This window comes from Oncorhynchus gorbuscha, linkage group LG07 (assembly GCF_021184085.1).
Source record: "Oncorhynchus gorbuscha isolate QuinsamMale2020 ecotype Even-year linkage group LG07, OgorEven_v1.0, whole genome shotgun sequence".
Taxonomy (NCBI): Eukaryota; Metazoa; Chordata; class Actinopteri; order Salmoniformes; family Salmonidae; genus Oncorhynchus; species Oncorhynchus gorbuscha.
Genome location: NC_060179.1, coordinates 202,501 through 223,194, shown reverse-complemented (window position 1 = coordinate 223,194; position 20,694 = coordinate 202,501). Strand labels below are relative to the sequence as shown.

Genomic DNA, 20,694 nt, shown 5'->3' with positions numbered 1-20,694 from the left:
CAACTACAGAGACAGAATGATGTGTTATTATAAGGCCTTATCCATTTTCTCAAAAGTGGGGTTACAAGTTGATCAACTTTCAAAGCAGAATTACTTTCCCATTGTTCCTCAAATGCAGTGTATGATATACCATGCTTGGTCCTGATACAGAATAGGTTATTAGAAGGCCTAGTCCAACTACATGATAAGAAGTTAATGCTATCTATGTTTACAGAAGCCTGGAAGCTGTCTTGGTTGTGCACACACACAAGCATGCACACACATTCAGTCAGAGGGGTCACCTTAATTATGTAGTTGGTGGAGTTCTTGTCATCTGGGGCGATGTATAATCGAATCAGAACACTCTTGCTGTGTTGGTTCCTAATCTGAGCCAATGTCTGCAGCAGATCCCATCGTCCTGGTGACCAGAGCCACTCCCCCCCAAGCCCTTCCCCCAGGACGGGCCAGTGGAACTCAGGCTGCTGTAAAAGCTTCAACAGAGGACCACTGTCCACTTTCTCCAATATAGCTACACACAGACACACACAAACACACACTTTGTACCACTATAGCACGTGATGCTTTTCATGTAACCTCAGCTCCCATCTCGGCTTCCTCATGTGTGTGTGTGGTTGTAGGTTACCTTCGTCCATACAGGAGCGGTAGAAGACCTTGGCCTTCCTGACAGCTTCTATCTCATCTGAGTCTGATGGAGCCTCCAGCAAATCTACAACTCAGACAACATTTAGAGGTGGGGAAGTGTAGTCAGGGTATGAGAGTGTGTATGGGCTCATCTCTCTCTCTCTCACCCTTGAGTATGATATCAACGTGTTGGCGTAACCAGGGGTAGACGCCGTAAGAAGAGGAATCTTCAGGAATAGGGTTGTCTCTCAGCCAGCTACCACAGGAGAACCCATAGAAGTCGTCACAGGGAGACACAGCCCGGTCCATCTTACTGAGGATAGAACCAGCTACACACACATTACAAGTTGATTGCAACATTCTACATGCAACAATCCTGTAAAGTGGGTGGAGCCTACCTGCTTCAATACATTCTGGAGTTAAGCAGAAGACATCCTGATTGGCTCTCTGGGAAACTGAGGAAAAGGAGACCTGATAAAGATTACAACATATGTATGTATGTATGTATGTATGTATGTATGTATGTATGTATGTATGTATGTATGTATGTATGTATGTATGTATGTATGTATGTATGTATGTATGTATGTATGTATGTATGTATGTATGTATGTATGTATGTATGTATGTATGTATGTATGTATGTATGTATGTATGTATGTATGTATGTATGTATGTATGTATGTATGTATGTATGTATGTATGTATGTATGTATGTATGTATGTATGTATGTATGTATGTATGTATGTATGTATGTATGTATGTATGTATGTATGTATGTATGTATGTATGTATGTATGTATGTATGTATGTATGTATGTATGTATGTATGTATGTATGTATGTATGTATGTATGTATGTATGTATGTATGTATGTATGTATGTATGTATGTATGTATGTATGTATGTATGTATGTATGTATGTATGTATGTATGTATGTATGTATGTATGTATGTATGTATGTATGTATGTATGTATGTATGTATGTATGTATGTATGTATGTATGTATGTATGTATGTATGTATGTATGTATGTATGTATGTATGTATGTATGTATGTATGTATGTATGTATGTATGTATGTATGTATGTACGTCTGACCTACAAAGGAATCCCCCACAGACATTCACGCAGTCATCAGCTGTTTACGGTTTGAGTGTCATGGAGAAAGCTGACTCCATTTCAATAACACATATGCCAAACAGCTTACACACACACGCACGCACGCACGCACGCACGCACACACACAGACGTTAAAAAGAACCAAAGTAAATAAAATAGCCATTGTCTATTCACTTGCATGACCAAATGACCAAATACAGGAGTGTGTGTACTGTATCTACAGAAACATATATCATTAAAACAACATTTCACCACAAAAATGTTGGCTTCATACAATAACATGGACATAATAGTTACCACTTCCACCCCACCCTCAGCAACACACGCCTCAACCACTCCAGTTACTGCAACACCAGCTTTTTCAAGACTAAACTCACTCAGGGAAAGAGGTTGTGTGTGTAACTCTGTGTAAAACAGTAGTGAGTCTACTCACCCAGTATGACAGCAAGCAGCAGAGCGATGCAGAAACACACACATGCGGCCAGCGCAGCCTTTAGGACACGACTGTTTCCTTGTTCTGGTTTAGAAACACACACACTTAGAGGCTCCATCTCCATGTCTCCAATCAAAACAGACGCTCACACTACCTCACTTTCAGCCACCTCTTTGGTCTACAAATCTATATCTCTCTCCCTTGCCCTCTGTGTCTCTCCCTCCTTCCCTCTCTGTGTCTCTCTCTCCTTCCCTCTCTGTGTCTCTCTCTCCTTCCCTCTCTGTGTCTCTCCCACCCTCTCACTATGTCGGTCTCCGTATGTCTCTACTTTCCTCCCTCTCGCTCTGTGTCCGTATGTCTCTCTCTCTCCCACCCTCTCACTATGTCAGCCTCCGTCTCTCTCTCTGTAACTCACTCTCTCTCTGTCTCCGTATCTCTCTCTCTCTAGCCATAATCCTCTCCAAACTGTGGTTCAACCTACTTCTGTCTGACTCTCCTGCTCAAAGTGGACTCCCCCTCCCTCCCTCTGTCTCCTCCCTCTCTTTATCTTTCCCACGTTTCCCCTCCCTATATGCTACCCTCAGATACTTACAAGAGACAGCTCAATTACCTTCTGCTGAAACCATGGAACAGTCTGTGTGTGGGACAGTCTGTGTGTGGGACAGTCTGTGTGTGGGACAGTCTGTGTGTGGGACAGCCTGTGTGTGGGACAGCCTGTGTGTGGGACAGTCTGTGTGTGGGACAGTCTGTGTGTGGGACAGTCTGTGTGTGGGACAGTCTGTGTGTGGGCCAGCGTGTGTGTGGGACAGTCTGTGTGTGGGACAGTCTGTGTGTGGGCCAGCGTGTGTGTGGGACAGTCTGTGTGTGGGACAGTCTGTGTGTGGGACAGTCTGTGTGTGGGCCAGCGTGTGTGGGACAGTCTGTGTGTGGGACAGTCTGTGTGTGGGACAGTCTGTGTGTGGGCCAGCGTGTGTGTGGGACAGAGGGAAAGAGCGAGAAAGTAGCCAAACTGACTTGCACTAGTTAGACAAACATGTTGCTGTCATAGGTCCTATCATACCATCTGGTAGTATCTTTCTTGACTGCATCAAATCGTTGTAGAAAAGCTAGCTAGCTTCAGTAGCCAGCTAGCTTCAGGAGTCAGCTAGCTTCAGGAGTCAGCTAGCTTCAGTAGCCAGCTAGCTTCAGTAGCCAGCTAGCTTCAGGAGCCAGCTAGCTTCAGTAGCCAGCTAGCTTCAGGAGTCAGCTAGCTTCAGGAGTCAGCTAGCTTCAGTAGCCAGCTAGCTTCAGTAGCCAGCTAGCTTCAGGAGTCAGTTAGCTACAGTAGTCAGTTAGCTATAGTAGTCGGCTAGCTAATGTAGCACAGCTAGCTTCAGTAGTCAGCTAGCTAATGTAGCACAGCTAATTGAGGCAATTTAGTTGCGCTCCCATACTTGTCTATAACAATTCCATTCAGGGCTGCCAGAAAATGTGTGGTGAGGCGGCATCAGCACTTTCCAATCCCATGTTTGATTTAGTTTACGCAAAATGATGAGTAAAGAGCTGTTTTGTAGACCGATTTACATTTACATTTACATTTACATTTAAGTCATTTAGCAGACGCTCTAATCCAGAGCAACTTACAAATTGGTGCATTCACCTTATGACAAATTTGCCAGAAGATTTGTCAACTCGCACACAATATCTCTGCCCTTCACATCATAGTGCTGAAGGCTCTTGTCTTGACCAATCATCACTGTCCGGACCTATCAGATTCAAGGAAATCACAGGTCACAACGCATCCAAGCGTCCTCTCCACATTCCTCAGGTATTTATTCAGCGTGATAAGGCATCACTCCCGACAGACACAAGCAAAAACTCTTCCATAAATGTATTAGCCTACAGTATATTCATAAACACCAGCCATCTGACATGCTGGATTACATGGAAACAATCAAATAGTTCAGTCTTATCAACTGCTACTAAGAACAGCAGCTGCTACATGGAATAGAGCTATTATATGTCCCTCTAGCCAGGGTAAACCAAATCGGTAACGTGTGAGATCAAATTTGGTCATTTCTTCACACTTGGGCTGTCTAGGCTACCTAGACCTTTTCAATCCTAAATGATTAACTGCAATGAATCAATAAACACAAAAGCAGACAGAGTTCATGTTTAATTAAGCCTACAGTTGCACAGGGCATGACTACACAATACAATCCTATATAAAGCAAGATCAGCCCTGTGAGTTTTATTGTCCAATCATGTTGCTTTCTCTGTGTATAGGAAACCCCCCTAGTCCGTCTATAAAATATAATTCATATGAACAAGTACAAAGTTGTTGCAGTTTGACAGGCTTTTCATCCTCCCTAAGGCCAGGAGTTGTTTTTACACCATGTGACCTGATTATAAAAACTCTGGTCCCATCATTGCTCATACAATACTATCGCATAGCTAACTAAAAAGCAAACCTTTGATTCCTCTCTGATAGGACAACACTGGATTCCACATGTCTTCCTCTTAACTACTCACTGGGAAAACAACTACTTAAAATAGCTTTGGCATTCCTCCATGTCTGACAGGAAGAACACACCTCCTCTAGATCCAGTATTCAATATGTCTGACAGGAAGAACACACCTCCTCTAGATCCAGTATTCAATATGTCTGACAGGAAGAACACACCTCCTCTAGATCCTGTATTCAATATGTCTGAAGGCTGTTCACTACTGGAGAGGCCAAGTGGTCGATATAGGTCAAATAGAGACAAGTAGACATACTGTACACTTTTGCATTTCTGTTCTGTACACAGGTATTCACTCTCACAGACATTCACTTCTCCAGTTCATTCTACTGTTATATGCATTTTTAAATCACTTTCTCTCTCCCACATATACTCACACCAATGATGATGGGTTGCATAAATTGATCTCTAACAGCGTGTCTGTCTTCCTTCAGTGAGTGTGTGTCTTCCTTCAGTGAGTGTCTGTCTTCCTTCAGTGAGTGTCTGTCTGTCTTCCTTCAGTGAGTGTCAGTCTTCCTTCAGTGAGTGTCTGTCTGTCTTCCTTCAGTGAGTGTGTCAGTCTTCCTTCAGTGAGTGTGTCTGTCCATCTTCCTTCAGTGTGTCTGTCTGTCTTCCTTCAGTGAGTGTCTGTGTGTCTTCAGTGATTTTGTCTTCCTTCAGTGAGTGTCTGTGTGTCTTCCTTCAGTGAGTGTGTCTTCCTTCAGTGAGTGTGTCAGTCTTCCTTCAGTGAGTGTGTCAGTCTTCCTTCAGTGAGTGTCTGTGTGTCTTCCTTCAGTGAGTGTCTGTGTGTCTTCCTTCAGTGAGTGTCTGTCTGTCTTCCTTCCATTGAGTGTGTCAGTCTTCCTTCAGTGAGTGTGTCAGTCTTCCTTCAGTGAGTGTGTCTGTCTGTCTTCCTTCAGTGAGTGTCTGTCTGTCTTCCTTCAGTGAGTGTCTGTCTGTCTTCCTTCAGTGAGTGTCAGTCTTCCTTCAGTGAGTGTGTCAGTCTTCCTTCAGTGAGTGTGTCTGTCTTCCTTCAGTGAGTGTGTCAGTCTTCCTTCAGTGAGTGTGTCTGTCTGTCTTCCTTCAGTGAGTGTCTGTCTGTCTTCCTTCAGTGAGTGTCAGTCTTCCTTCAGTGAGTGTGTCAGTCTTCCTTCAGTGAGTGTGTCTGTCTTCCTTCAGTGAGTGTGTCAGTCTTCCTTCAGTGAGTGTCTGTCTGTCTTCCTTCAGTGAGTGTGTCAGTCTTCCTTCAGTGAGTGTCTGTCTTCCTTCAGTGAGTGTGTCTGTCTGTCTTCCTTCAGTGAGTGTGTCTGTCTGTCTTCCTTCAGTGAGTGTGTCTGTCTGTCTTCCTTCAGTGAGTGTCAGTCTTCCTTCAGTGAGTGTGTCTGTCTTCCTTCAGTGAGTGTCAGTCTTCCTTCAGTGAGTGTGTCTTCCTTCAGTGAGTGTGTCTTCTTTCAGTGAGTGTCTGTGTCTTCAGTGTGTGTGTCTTCCTTCAGTGAGTGGCTGTGTGTCTTCAGTGAGTGTCTGTGTCTTCAGTGTGTGTGTCTTCCTTCAGTGAGTGTGTTTGTGTGTCTTCCTTCAGTGAGTGTGTCAGTCTTCCTTCAGTGAGTGTGTCAGTCTTCCTTCAGTGAGTGTGTCAGTCTTCCTTCAGTGAGTGTGTTTGTGTGTAGCGTCATAGAGAAACATGGTATTTGCAAATCATATTAACATGACATCTCCCTGTGTTTGCATGTATTTTTTTTTATTTCTTGTTCTGGACACTGGGATGTTCTGGTCTCAAACGTAATCAGATCTGAAAAGACAGACCAGAGTGGTGTAGCCTTAGGATAGAGGTGACTGGTCTAACCATCGACAGACACTAACAGTACAAACACAATACAGAAGGGACCATTTCTGCATGAGGGCAGCAGGAAGTTCAGCAGTTAAAAACGCTGGGCCAGTATCCTTAAAAAGACATGACTTCCCTTGCAACCAAAACCACTCATCAAAAACACCTTCAGTTGTTCGGAATACAGAGAACTCTTTCACCCCTCCCTCCCATGTTTATACAAACCTCTATCCAGCCTGTCATTACTCTGAAGGAAATACACCATCCCCCTACACACTTCACTGTCTGAAACACATACATACACTACTAGATGTGTGTTATCATGACAAAGTTAAACACACAGACTGGAGACAGACACGAATCTCTGTGGTTAGACAGAAATAGAATCAGTATTTACTGACATTTGTCTGTGGGATACACACCCCAGTAAATTACACTATCACACACACACACACACACACACACACACACACACACACACACACACACACACACACACACACACACACACACACACACACACACACACACACACACACACACACACACACACACACACACACACACACACACACACACACACACACACAGGAATATGAAGAACTGAAAATTCCAGTGAGATTATTCCTCTTTATTTCACAGAGAAATTGGGAGAGAGCAATATATTTTAAATGTCTTTCTTTTGCAACTTCTGTGAGTATAATGTTTACTGTTCATTTTTATTGTTTATTATCAATTTCAGTTGCTTTGGCAATGTAAACATATGTTTCCCATGCCAATAAAGCCCTCGAATTAAATTAAATTGAGAGACAGACAGACAGAAAGAGTTGGGACAAATAGATAAAACAATAATGTATCATGAAATCCCTAGAAAACAGAAACACATACCTCCTCACAGCGCTTGTGACGCGACACACACACACATTCCAGAGAGTAGAGAAGGTGCAGCTGAACACAACATTTCCCCAGCATCCCTTAGTCACCATGTGCACCGCAGTGCCTGATGGGAACTGGAGTCTTTCAGAGAGGAGCAGGAAGAGACCCACAATGCCTTTGTGCGGAGGCACGGCACAGCACCCCGGGAGATAGTCTCTTGGCGTTGGTTGCCATGGAGGCGTTGGTGGTGGTTTGTAGTCATAGTTACCGTTACCGGGCAGTAACCATCCACAGCCCCAGCGCTACATTAGCAGCCAGCAGAGCACTTCCTCCCAGCAACAGGAAAAAGCCAATCAGCTCCCGGTGCTGCCGATCTGTAACCACAGTGACCAGCGTGGCCTCCAGCAGAGCGGAGAGCATCCATTGGCCATCGAGAGCGAAGCATGGAACAGAGTTGACCACGGCTAACGCTCCAGACAGGGACACAACGTATCTGATAAACACTGGGTTAAGATATATACAGTACAGATAGACAGTACACACACTGGGTTAAGATATATACAGTACATATACACACACTACACAAATTCCAAACCTTTCTAGCTACCTACTGTTCTGGAGGAGGCTTGTGATCAACCCTAACAGGTTGCTAGCGAGTTAGCATGGGGTTGCTAGCGAGTTAGCATGGGGTTGCTAGCGAGTTAGCATGGGGTTGCTAGCGAGTTAGCATGGGCTTGCTAGCGAGTTAGCATGGGCTTGCTAGCGAGTTAGCAGCAGTTTTAAGGGCTCCTGAACAATTGTGTAATTTTTTGTGTTTTTTTGGCTTCTTATCTTAACTTTTTTGGTACATGTTTCAGTCATCTTTTCATATGCGCGAAACATCAGAACAGCAATCACTAACCTCTATTTGGTTGAGGTTTTCTACTTCAAATCAAATCAAATCAAATTTATTTATATAGCCCTTCGTACATCAGCTGATATCTCAAAGTGCTGTACAGAAATGAGTCAGGGGTGAAGTACAGTGCCTTGCAAAAGTATTCATCCTCTTTGGCATTTTTCCTATTTTGATGCATTACAACCTGTAATTTAAATGGATTTTTATTTGGATTTCATGAAATGGACATAAACAAAATAGTCCAAATTGGTGGAGTGAAAAGAATTACCTGATTATAAAATAGAAAACAAAATGGAAAAGTGGTGTGCATATGTATTCACCCCCTTTGCTATGAAGCCCCTAAATAAAATCTAGTGCTACCAATTACCTTCAGAAATCACATAATTAGTTAAATAAGGTCCACCTGTGAGCAATCTAAGTGTCACATGATCTCAGTATATACACACCTGTTCTGAAAGGCCCCAGAGTCTGCAACACAACCAAGCAAGTTGCACCATGAAGACCAAGGAGCTTTCCAAACAGTTCAGGGACAAAGTTGTGGAGAAGTACAGATCAGGGTTGGGTTAAAAAAATATCAGAAACTTTGAACATCCCACGGAGCACCATTAAATCCATTAATATAAAATGGAAAGAATATGGCACCACAACAAACCTGCCAAGAGAGGGCCGCCCACCAAATCTCACGGACCAGGCAAGGAGGGAATTAATCAGAGGCAACAAAGAGACCAAAGATAACCCTGAAGGAGCTGCAAAGCTCCACACTGGAGATTGGAGTATCTGTCCATAGGACCACTTTAAACTCTCTTGGGTAGGGGGCAGTATTTTCATATCCTATTTAAAAGCGTGCCCAAAATAAACTGCATGGTACTCAGACCCAGAAGCTAGCATATGCATATAATTGGTAGATTTGGATAGAAAACACTAAAGTTTCTAAAACTGTTAAAATTGTCGAGTATAACAGAAGTGATATGGCAGGTGAAACCCAGAGGACAAACCATCCCCAAAAAAACAAACATTTCAGCCTACCACTGTTTTCAATGGCTGTCACTTTTATTACAAGGCGAAGTTCTCCCAGATTGCAGTTCCTAGGGCTTCCACTAGATGTCAACAGTCTTTAGAAAGAGTTTCATGCTGGTTTTTGGAAAAATGAGCCAGAAATTGTGGCTTTTCTAGGTGGCTCCCATTTTGGCTGTAGTTTTTCGAAAAGCGTGGAAGAGAGCGCGTTCTTTGGTATTTTTCTCCAGTAAAGACAATAACCATTCTCGGTCTTAAATTTGATCGTTTATTTGTTTATTATTAGGGTACCCAAGGTTTGATTATAAACATTGTTTGACTTGTTTGGAAAAGTTTATTAGTAACGTTTGGGATTCATTTTGATGGAGGGAAACTGGGTGGATTATTGACTGAAGCGTGCCAGCTAAACTGAGTTTTTATGATATAAAGAAGGCCATTATCGAACAAAAGGACTATTTGTGATGTAACTGGGACCTTTTGGAGTGCCAACAGAAGAACATCATTAAAAGGTATTTATTATATCGCAATTTCTGACTTTCGTGGCACACCTGCCTGGTTGAAATATGTGTTTCATGCTTTTGTATGCGGGGTGCTGTCCTCAGATAATCGCATGGAGTGCTTTCGCCGTAGAGCCCTTTTGAAACCTGACACAGCGGCTGGATTATCAAGAAGTTAAGCTTTATTTTGATGCATTACACTTGTGATTTTATGAAAGTTAAATATTTATAATTCTGTAGTTTGAATTTCACGCTCTGCAATATCACTGGATGTTGGCCAGGTGGTACGCTACCGTTCCACCTGCTCATAAGAAGTTAAGTCGTACACTCCACAGAGCTGGGAGGGAAATTCTTGAGGGAAACCGGTTTCAGTTTTCCAGAGATTTGAGACTGGGACTGAGACGGAGTTTCACCTTCCAGCAGGACAATGACCCTAAGCATACTGCTAAGGCAACACTCTAGTGGTTTAAGGGGAGACATTTAAATGTCTTGGAATGGCCTAGACCTAAAACCAATTGAGAATTTGTGATAGAACTTAAAGATAACTGTACACCAGCAGAACCCATCTGACTTGAAGGAGCTGGAGCAGTTTTGCCTTGAAGAATGGACAAAAATCCCAGTGGCTAGATGTGCCAAGCTTATAGAGACATACCTCAAGAGACTTGCAAATGTAATTGCTTCGAAAAGGTGGCTCTAAAAAGTATTGACTCTTCTTTGTGTTTTTTTGTGTTATTTCACAATAAAAAGTATTTTGCATCTTCAAAGTGGTAGGCATGTTGGGAAAATAAAATGATACACCCCCCCCCCCCAAAAAAATCAACTTTAATTCCAGGTTATAAGGCAACAAAATAGGAAAAATGCCAAGGGGGGTGAATACTTTCGCACACCACTGTACATACTGCCTGGACCAGACCCAAATCCACGACACTCGAAAAAGGAAGAGGCAGCGTTATAGAGGCAGGCGTACGGGATACCTGACGAGACTACGTTGGCGAGCAGATAAACCACCTCTACCCTCAGTTCTATTGGCGAATGTGTAATCACTGGAGAATAAACTGGATGAGCTCCCTTCAAGACTATTTACCAAGAGCTATTTACCACCACAAACCGATGCTGACACTAAAACCACACTCAACAAGCTGTATAAGGTCATAGGCAAACAAGAAAATGCTCACACAGAGGCAGCACTCCTAGTGTCCGGAGATTTTAATGCAGGAAAGGTCAAATGGATTTCAGTTAACTTCCACCAGCATGTCAGCTGTGCAACTAAAAGTGAAAAAAACTCGAGATCACATTTACTCCACACACAGAGACGCATACAACGCTCTCCCTCTCCCTCCATTTGGCAAATCTGACCATAACAGATTGGAGTATGTTACGGGATTCATCTGATGCCATTGGAGTTTACCACATCAATCACCGGCTTCATTAATAAGTGCATCGACGAAGTCGTCCCCACAGTACAGTGCATTCGGAAAGTTATCAGACCCCTTGCCTTTTCCAGATTTAGTTTAATTACAGCGTTATTCTAAAATTGATTAAAACGTCCCCCCCTCAATCTACACACAATACCCCATAATGAAAAAGCAAAAACAATTTTTGCAAATTAATTAAAAATGGAAATGTCACATTTACATAAGTATTCAGACTTTTTCTCAGTACTTTGTTAAAGCACCTCTGGCAGGAATTACAGCCTCGAGTCTTCTTGGGTATGACGCTACATGCTTGGCACACCCGTACGGGGGAGTTTCTCCCATTCTTCTCTGCAGATCCTCTCAAGTTTTGTCAGGTTGGATGGGGAGCGTCGCTGCATAGCTATTTTCAGGTCACTCCGGAAGCATGGTGGTGGCCGGGCGACTCAAGGACATTCAGAGACTTGTCCCGAAGCAACTCTTGATTTGTCTTGGCTGTGTGCTTAAGGTTGTTGTCCTGTTGGAAGGTGAACCTTGGCCCAGTCTGAGCTCTCTGGAGAAGGTTTTCATCAAGGATCTCTCTCTCTGTACTTTGCTACGTTCATCTTTCCCTCGATCCTGACAAGTCTCCCAGTCCCTGCCACAAAACATCCCCATAGCATTATGCTACCACCACCATGCTTCACCGTAAGGATGGTGCCAGGTTTCCTCCAGACGTGACGTGGCAATCAGGCCAAAGAGCTCAATCTTAGTTTCATCAGACCAGATAATCTTGTTTCTCATGGTCTGAGAGTCCTTTGTGCCTTCATGTCATGTGCATTTTAATGAGCAGTGGCTTCCGTCTGACCATTCTACCATAAAGGCCTGATTGGCGGAGTGCTGCAGAGATGGGAGAACCTTCCAGGAGGACAACCATCTCCACAGAGGAACTCTGGAGCTCTGTCAGAGTGACCATCAGGTTCTTGGTCACCTGCCTGACAAGGCCCTTCTTCCTTGATTGCTCCATCAGCACTAGGAAGAGTCTTGGTGCTTCTAAACTTCTTCCATTTAAGAATGATGGATGCAACTGTTTTCTTCAGGACCTTCAATGACACAATCTCTATGGACAACTCCATCGACCTCATAGTTTGGTTTTTGCTCTGACTTGACAGTGCAACTGAGGGACCTTATATAGACAGGTCTTTCCAAATCATGTTCAATCAATTGAATTTACCACAGGTGGTGTCGTGGAAAAAAACATAACGAAGGCCTGGCCATTGGTTTCTTTATTTTTGCCCTACGTTTTATCACACACAACTCACCTGTGAATATTGGTGAAGTGGTCTTAATACCATTTTTGATTTATTGTGTGGGGTCTTTTTAATTTGTTTGTAAACCAGGTAAGCAGAATTACGGAAATATTTGAAAGGTTTGAAATGAGTTTGGAACAGGGAAAGGAAATACTTAATGGGGTTGAATGACCTCTGTTCTGACTTCCTGATGAGGCCTGAACACACGCACTAGAAAGACTGAGGACATTGGGTGACATTTAAATGGGCTATGTAAACACTAATAATTAGGAAGAAGTTCATAAATTAGCAATAGTCCTATGTGTGATTCAGAACACGAGAAGGAGAGAGCCTGCTGCCCTGAGGGACACCTGTCTTTAGTGTATTTTACCATTACCTTATGGGATACAATTATTTCCTTATGTTGTTGTCATTCTAAATTTGATTTGTTATTGTTATCTGTTTTTCGTATATATTTTAATCTCACTTTCCATCTACTTACTTTCCTGCAACCCGCCTCACCCAATGTGGTACGGATCTGCTATTTTTCTATACCTTATAACTGGAACCTCCATCAGAAGCTAGCCAGCAAACTAGTTACTAGCTAAAAGTCATTGTTTGCCACTGCTAGCGGTCTTCACCTTTAGCTCGGACACTAGCCAGCTTTAGCTTGGCTAGTCTGCAAAGGCACAAAATATCAACCCAGAGCTTATCTGCTTTTCTCCATCACATCCCCGGATTCCTGCCGCAAGCTCTGCACCATTACATCGCAGCTAGCTAGCTGCAACCGAGTCGATACTGTTAGCCAATGCCTCTGTCCCGAAGCAAGCACCAGTTAGCCTTGAGCTAGGCCCATCTCCCGGTCAGCCGACGGAGTATACCAGCTAATTTTTAGGCTACAATACCTCTTTTGCCAATTGGCCTGGGCCCTTTATTGTCGACACGGAGCCCCGCCGATCCATCACGACTGGTCTGTCAACGTAATCCTCCAGGCCGGCTCGGTCCTCCCCTCCCGCTCCGTGGCTCGATGACTCATTGCGAGCTCACAGAACAGGGCTCCGGGCAGCCGAGCGGAAATGGAGGAAAACTCGCCTCCCTGCGGACCTGGCATCCCTCCTCTCTACATTTTCCTCCTCTGTCTCTGCTGCTAAAGCCACTTTCTACCACTCTAAATTCCAAGCATCTCCCTCTAACCCTAGGAAGCTCTTTGCCACCTTCTACTCCCTCCTGAATCCCCCCCCCCCCTCCTCCCTCTCTGCAGATGACTTCGTCAACCATTTTGAAAAGAAGGTTGACGACATCCGATCCTCGTTTGCTAAGTCAAACGACACCTCTGGTTCTGCTCACACTGCCCTACCCTGTGCTCTAACCTCTTTCTCCCCTCTCTCTCCAGATGAAATCTCGCGTCTTGTGACGGCCGGCCGCCCAACAACCTGCCCGCTTGACCCTATCCCCTCCTCTCTTCTCCAGACCATTTCCGGAGACCTTCTCCCTTACCTCACCTCGCTCATCAACTCATCCCTGACCGCTGGCTACGTCCCTTCCGTCTTCAAGAGAGCGAGAGTTGCACCCCTTCTGAAAAAACCTACACTCGATCCCTCCGATGTCAACAATTACAGACCAGTATCCCTTCTTTCTTTTCTCTCCAAAACTCTTGAACGTGCCGTCCTTCTCCCGCTATCTCTCTCTGAATGACCTTCTTGATCCAAATCAGTCAGGTTTCAAGACTAGTCATTCAACTGAGACCGCTCTCCTCTGTATCACGGAGGCGCTCCGCACTGCTAAAGCTAACTCTCTCTCCTCTGCTCTCATCCTTCTATATCTATCGGCTGCCTTCGATACTGTGAACCATCAGATCCTCCTCTCCACCCTCTCCGAGTTGGGCATCTCCGGCGCGGCCCACGCTTGGATTGCGTCCTACCTGACAGGTCGCTCCTACCAGGTGGCAGTGGCGAGAATCTGTCTCCTCACCACGCGCTCTCACCACTGGTGTCCCCCAGGGCTCTGTTCTAGGCCCTCTCCTATTCTCGCTATACACCAAGTCACTTGGCTCTGTCATAACCTCACATGGTCTCTCCTATCATTGCTATGCAGACGACACACAATTGATCTTCTCCTTTCCCCCTTCTGATGACCAGGTGGCGAATCGCATCTCTGCATGTCTGGCAGACATATCAGTGTGGATGACGGATCACCACCTCAAGCTGAACCTCGGCAAGACGGCGCTGCTCTTCCTCCCCAGGAAGGACTGCCCGTTCCATGATCTCGCCATCACGGTTGACAACTCCATTGTGTCCTCCTCCCAAAGCGCTAAGAACCTTGGCTTGATCCTGGACAACACCCTGTCGTTCTCAAGCAACATCAAGGCGGTGGCCCGTTCCTGTAGGTTAATGCTCTACAACATCCGCAGAGTACGACCCTGCCTCACACAGGAAGCGGCGCAGGTCCTAATCCAGGCACTTGTCATCTCCCGTCTGGATTACTGCAACTCGCTGTTGGCTGGGCTCCCTGCCTGTGCCATTAAACCCCTTCAACTCATCCAGAACGCCGCAGCCCGTCTGGTGTTCAACCTTCCCAAGTTCTCTCACGTCACCCCGCTCCTCCGTTCTCTCCACTGGCTTCCAGTTGAAGCTCGCATCCGCTACAAGACCATGGTGCTTGCCTACGGAGCTGTGAGGGGAACGGCACCTCAGTACCTCCAGGCTCTGATCAGGCCCTACACCCAAACAAGGGCACTGCGTTCATCCACCTCTGGCCTGCTCGCCTCCCTACCACTGAGGAAGTACAGCTCCCGCTCAGCCCAGTCAAAACTGTTCGCTGCCCTGGCCCCCCAATGGTGGAACAAACTCCCTCACGACGCCAGGACAGCGGAGTCAATCACCACCTTCCGGAGACACCTGAAACCCCACCTCTTTAAGGAATACCTAGGATAGGATAAGTAATCCCTCTCACCCCCCCCCTTAAGTTTTAGATGCACTATTGTAAAGTGACTGTTCCACTGGATGTCATAAGGTGAATGCACCAATTTGTAAGTCGCTCTGGATAAGAGCGTCTGCTAAATGACTTAAATGTAAATGTACCACTGAGGAAGTACAGCTCCCGCTCAGCCCAGTCAAAACTGTTCGCTGCTCTGGCCCCCCAATGGTGGAACAAACTCCCTCACGATGCCAGGACAGCGGAGTCAATCACCACTTTCCGGAGACACCTGAAACCCCACCTTAGTATCCAGGTCTGTGCCCCAAAAAATCCAGCTGTCCAGAAATAAGTCTCCCACTGTTGCCGCTTGTTATAGACCACCCCTCATCACTATCAAATGCTCCCTAAAGCACTTCAGCGAGCAGGCCTCTCTAGACGACCTGGCCATGGTATCCTGGAAGGATATTGACCTCATCCCATCAGTAGAGGATGCCTGGTTGTTCTTTCAAAGTGCTTTCCTCAACATCTTAAATAAGCATGCCCCTTTCAAAAAATGTTGAACTAAGAATAGATATAGGCCCCTGGTTCCCTCCTGACATGACCAGCACAAAAACATCCTGTTGCCTACTGCATTAGCATCGAATAGCCCCCACAATATGCACATTTTCAGGGAAGTCAGGAACCAATATACACAGTCAGTCAGGAAAGCTATGGCTAGATTTTCCAAAAGAAATTTGCATCTTCTAATTCCCAAATAAATAAGCCGGGCTAGACACCTGTTCAACCTCTCTTTCGTATCATCTGAGATACCTAAAGATTGGAAAGCTGCAACAGTCATCCCCCTCTTCAAAGGGGGAGATACTCTAGACCAAACTGTTACAGACCTATATCCATCCTGCCCTGCCTCTCTAAAGTCTTCGAAAGCCAAGTTAACAAAACAGATCACCGACCCTTTAAAATCCCACCGTTCCATCTCCGCTATGCAATCTGGTTTCTGAGCTGGTCATGGGTGCACCTCAGGTCTAAAACGATATAACTGCCATTGATGAAAGACCGTACTGTGCAGCTGTCTTCATCGACCTGGCCAAAGCTTTTGACTTTGTTAATCACCGCATTCTTATCTGCAGACTCAATAGCTTGGTGTCTCAAATGACTGCCTTGCCAGGTTCACCAACTACTTCTGTGTCAAATCGGAGGGCCTGTTGTCCGGACCTGTTGTCCGGACCTCTGACAGTCTATATGGGGGTGCCACAGGGTTCAATTCTCAGTCCAACTCGTCTGTATATATGCAGACGACACCATTATGTATATATCTAGCCCTTCTTTGGACACTGTGTTAACCTGTTTGGGGTAGGGGGCAGCATTTTCACTTGTGGATTAATAGCGTGCCCAAACTGAACTGCCTCCTACTCTGTCCCAAATCCTAATATATGAATAGTATTATTAGTTTTGGATAGAAAACACTGAAGGTTCTAAAACTGTTGGAATCAAGTCTGGGAGTATAACATAACTTATTTAGCAGGCAAAACCCAGTGGACAAACCATTCAGATCTTTCTTTTGGAGGTCACTGTCTTTTCTATAAGCTTTCATGGGGAATCCAGAATTCTAATCGACTTTCCTGCAGTTCCTACCGATTCCACTGAATGTCACCAGTTTGTAGAAATTGGTTGAGGTTTTTCCTTTGCGTAATGAAGAAGTACCATAGCTCAGAACGAACGTCACTTCATGTGTACCTTTTGATAGAGGCGCGTAACCAGAAAAGTAGCGTTTGTTTTGCTCCTGTATTGAACACAGATCATCCCGTCTTTAATGTGATCGATTATATACGTTTACAAATACCTAAAGTTGTATTACAAAAGTAGTTTGTAAAAAAAATAAAAAATAAAAGACATTTTGGATATATCCACGGAATTAATCGAACAAAAGAACCATTTGTGGGACATATTGGAGTGCCAACAAAAGAAGCTCAAAGGTAAGGCATGATTTATATTTTATTTCTGCGTTTTGTGTTGCACCTGCAGAGTTGAAATATGCTACTCTCTCATTGTTTACTGTTGTGCCATCATCAGATAATAGCAACTTATGCTTTCGCCGAAAAGCCTTTTTGAAATCTGACATGTTAGCTGGATTCACAACGAGTGTAGCTTTAATTTGCTATCTTGCATGTGTAATTTAATGAAAGATTGATTTTTACAGAAATGTATTTGAATTTGGCGCTCTGCATTTTCCCTGGCTATTGGCCATGTGGGACGCAAGTGTCCCGCCTACCCCAGAGAGGATAACAAACCTCCAGATGAATGCCATACAACACTCCTTCCGTGGCCTCCAACTGCTCTTAAAATGCTAGTAAAACTAAATGCATGCTCTTCAACCGATCACTGCCTGCATCCATCCGCCCGACTAGCATCACTACTCATCACTACTCGGTTCGCAACAAAGCCTCCTTCACTCACGCCACCAAACTTACCCTAGTAAAACTGACTATCCTACCAATCCTCGACTTCGGCGATGTCATCTACAAAATGGCTTCCAATACTCTACTCAGCAAACTGGATGCAGTTTATCACAGTGCCATCCGCTTTGTTACTAAAGCACCTTATACCACCCACCACTGCGACCTGTATGCTCTAGTCGGCTGGCCCTCGCCCTCGTCGCCAGACCCACTGGCTCCAGGTCATCCACAAGTCAAAGCTAGGTAAAGCTCCACCTTATGTCAGTTCACTGGTCATGATGGCAACACCAATCCGTAGCACGCGCTCCAGCAGGTGTATTACATTTACATTTAAGTCATTTAGCAGACGCTCTTATCCAGAGCGACTTACAAATTGGTGCATTCACCTTATGACATCCAGTGGGACAGTCACTTAACAATAGTGCATCTAAAACTTAGGGGGGGTGGGGTGAGAGGGATTACTTAACCTATCCTAGGTATTCCTTAAAGAGGTGGGGTTTCAGGTGTCTCCGGAAGGTGGTGATTGACTGTATCTCACTGATCATCCCTAAAGCCAACACCTCCTTTGGCCACCTTTCCTTCCAGTTCTCTATTGCCTGTGACTGGAACGAATTGCAAAAATCCTTGAAGTTGGAGACTTATCTCCCTCACCAACTTCAAACATCTGCTATCTGAGCAGCTAACCGATCGCTGCTGCTGTTCATAGTCCATCGGTAAATAGCCCACCCAATTTACCTACCTCATCCCCATACTGTTTTTATAAATTTATTTTTCTGCTCTGTTGCACACCAGTATCTCTACCTGTACATGATCATCTGATCATTTATCACTCCAGTGTTAATCTGCTAAATTGTAATTATTTGCCTACCTCCTCATGCCTTTTGCACACAATGTATATAGACTTCCTTATTTAAAAAAAATAGTGTTATTGACTTGTTTATTGTTTACTCCATGTGTAACTCTGTGTTGCTGTCTGTTCACACTGCTATGCTTTATCTTGGCCAGGTCGCAGTTGTACATGAGAACTTGTTCTCAACTGGCGTACCTGGTTAAATAAAGGTGGAAAAAAAATTATATACATATCCTAGCTTCTGGGCCTGAGTAGCAGGCAGTTTACTTTGGGCACGTTTTTCATCCAGACGTGAAAACACTATCCCAAAGAGGTTTAAAATGCAGCAAAACATGGATTTCTGGATGACATAGTACAATTGGCTTGAACATGTTTTAGTATGTTTATAACTATGAAAGTGGACTAGCATTAGTGACTAACATCTTAACCGTTAGATAAATCATTCTATGTGCAAATGTTTTTGTAGCCGGAAGTTAAGTACATACGCAGACAGACTTTTTGCATAAGAGTGTGCCAAATGGGTAACATGACTATTGTAGTGGAGCATCTGAAAGAGCTCAGTGGTGATTGGAATCCATTTGGATGGGTTCAGTTATAATTTTTTTAAATAATATTTATTGTGTTAAGAAATTGTGCAGCAAAGCCGTTGAAACTATTCTTGCCATGCCATTACTGACCGCTGAAGGAGAGGCCTCAGAACCCTATTTACCTGATTTACTTCCTGTCTGATTACAGGTCTGATTATAATCCATAACATCGAGTTAAAAAACATTAAGTTAATGGTGCACCATGCTCACGGCAGGGGTGAATAATGTTCCCACGGTAGAGTTAAGGCCCTACCGTCATGGTGACCCTGTGGCTATATGGACAGTCTCAACGAAACTATTGCCTTGTGTGTGGTGAAAAAGTATGTACTGATGTTTAAATTCATACATTCCTTTCCCCCTTCTGAGAATGTAAAGGGTTGAAACTCAATGACAATTGTAATATACTAAGTGTAAGAAAGTATTTCCTTTTCCCACGTGTTAACGCTTGTTTAGTGTTAACGCTTGTTTAGTGTTAACGCTTGTTTAGTGTTAACGCTTGTTTAGTGTTAACGCTTGTTTAGTGTTAACGCTTGCTTAGTGTTAACGCTTGCTTAGTGTTAACGCTTGCTTAGTGTTAACGCTTGCTTAGTGTTAACGCTTGCTTAGTGTTAACGCTTGCTTAGTGTTAACGCTTGTTTAGTGTTAACGCTTGTTTAATGTTAACGCTTGTTTAATGTTAACGCTTGTTTAGTGTTAACGCTTGTTTAATGTTAACGCTTGTTTAGTGTTAACGCTTGTTTAGTGTTAACGCTTGTTTAGTGTTAACGCTTGTTTAGTGTTAACGCTTGTTTAGTGTTAACGCTTGTAAGTCATGTTCTATTAGGTTGAGAGTCTTAAAAAGGGAAGAAATGTCATGGGAAATTACATAATTAGTCATGCTATCCTATGTTTTAATGTATAAAGAATTGTCTCGTTATATGCTAGTGTTTTTCCTAACCTGATACAAAGTTGTCTGTGTGACTTACGTCATCAGACTGGGCGTAAAGCTAAGGTCCGCTCGGGTGGGACCGCAGCATGTGACATCCCATGGGTTTACCATCTACAGAAAGTCACATGTATGGAAACTTACAGAAAGGTGCGCATTATAGCATGTGTTGTTGTGTACGCAGTTAGCGCGAAGGCTCATCCGTCTATCAACCTTGTGCTATCTTAAATCTGCATAGACAACTAATTGCAATTTACACACAATATGTTGAATGTCACATTTACAAAAATGATGTGCTTCTTTATAAAAGCTAAGAACCGAAACAGTTTGAGATTTTCAACCATGCACTGTTGAGTGGATGGTTGATTCTCCATTTTTGCAAATCTTATAATAAAGTGTTGTTTGAAATAATCTGCAGTCTCTCATCCTATAGAATTGCTAACACAGTGGACTCTAATCAAGTTGTAGAAACATCAAGGAAGATCCATGGAAACAGGATGCACCTGAGCTCAATTTCC

At 44.0% G+C, this 20,694-nt stretch overlaps 2 protein-coding genes across 2 annotated transcripts in view; both read right to left on the bottom strand.

The window, feature by feature from the left end:
• phex (phosphate regulating endopeptidase homolog, X-linked) overlaps positions 1 to 2,496 on the bottom strand; it is a 37,681-nt gene extending 35,185 nt beyond the window's left edge. The window contains exons 1-5 of the mRNA XM_046355385.1: positions 2,179 to 2,496; positions 1,020 to 1,076; positions 789 to 950; positions 623 to 706; positions 282 to 508 (exon numbers count right to left, since the gene is read on the bottom strand). Coding sequence (XP_046211341.1) covers positions 282 to 508; positions 623 to 706; positions 789 to 950; positions 1,020 to 1,076; positions 2,179 to 2,302 — 654 coding nt within the window. The 5' untranslated portion in view covers positions 2,303 to 2,496. The remainder of the gene's footprint in view (positions 1 to 281; positions 509 to 622; positions 707 to 788; positions 951 to 1,019; positions 1,077 to 2,178) is intronic.
• Positions 2,497 to 7,099: 4,603 nt separating this feature from the next.
• mbtps2 (membrane-bound transcription factor peptidase, site 2) overlaps positions 7,100 to 20,694 on the bottom strand; it is a 56,999-nt gene continuing 43,404 nt past the window's right edge. Inside the window, exon 11 of the mRNA XM_046355384.1 lies at positions 7,100 to 7,852. Within this exon, the coding sequence (XP_046211340.1) occupies positions 7,630 to 7,852 (223 nt within the window). The 3' untranslated portion in view covers positions 7,100 to 7,629. The remainder of the gene's footprint in view (positions 7,853 to 20,694) is intronic.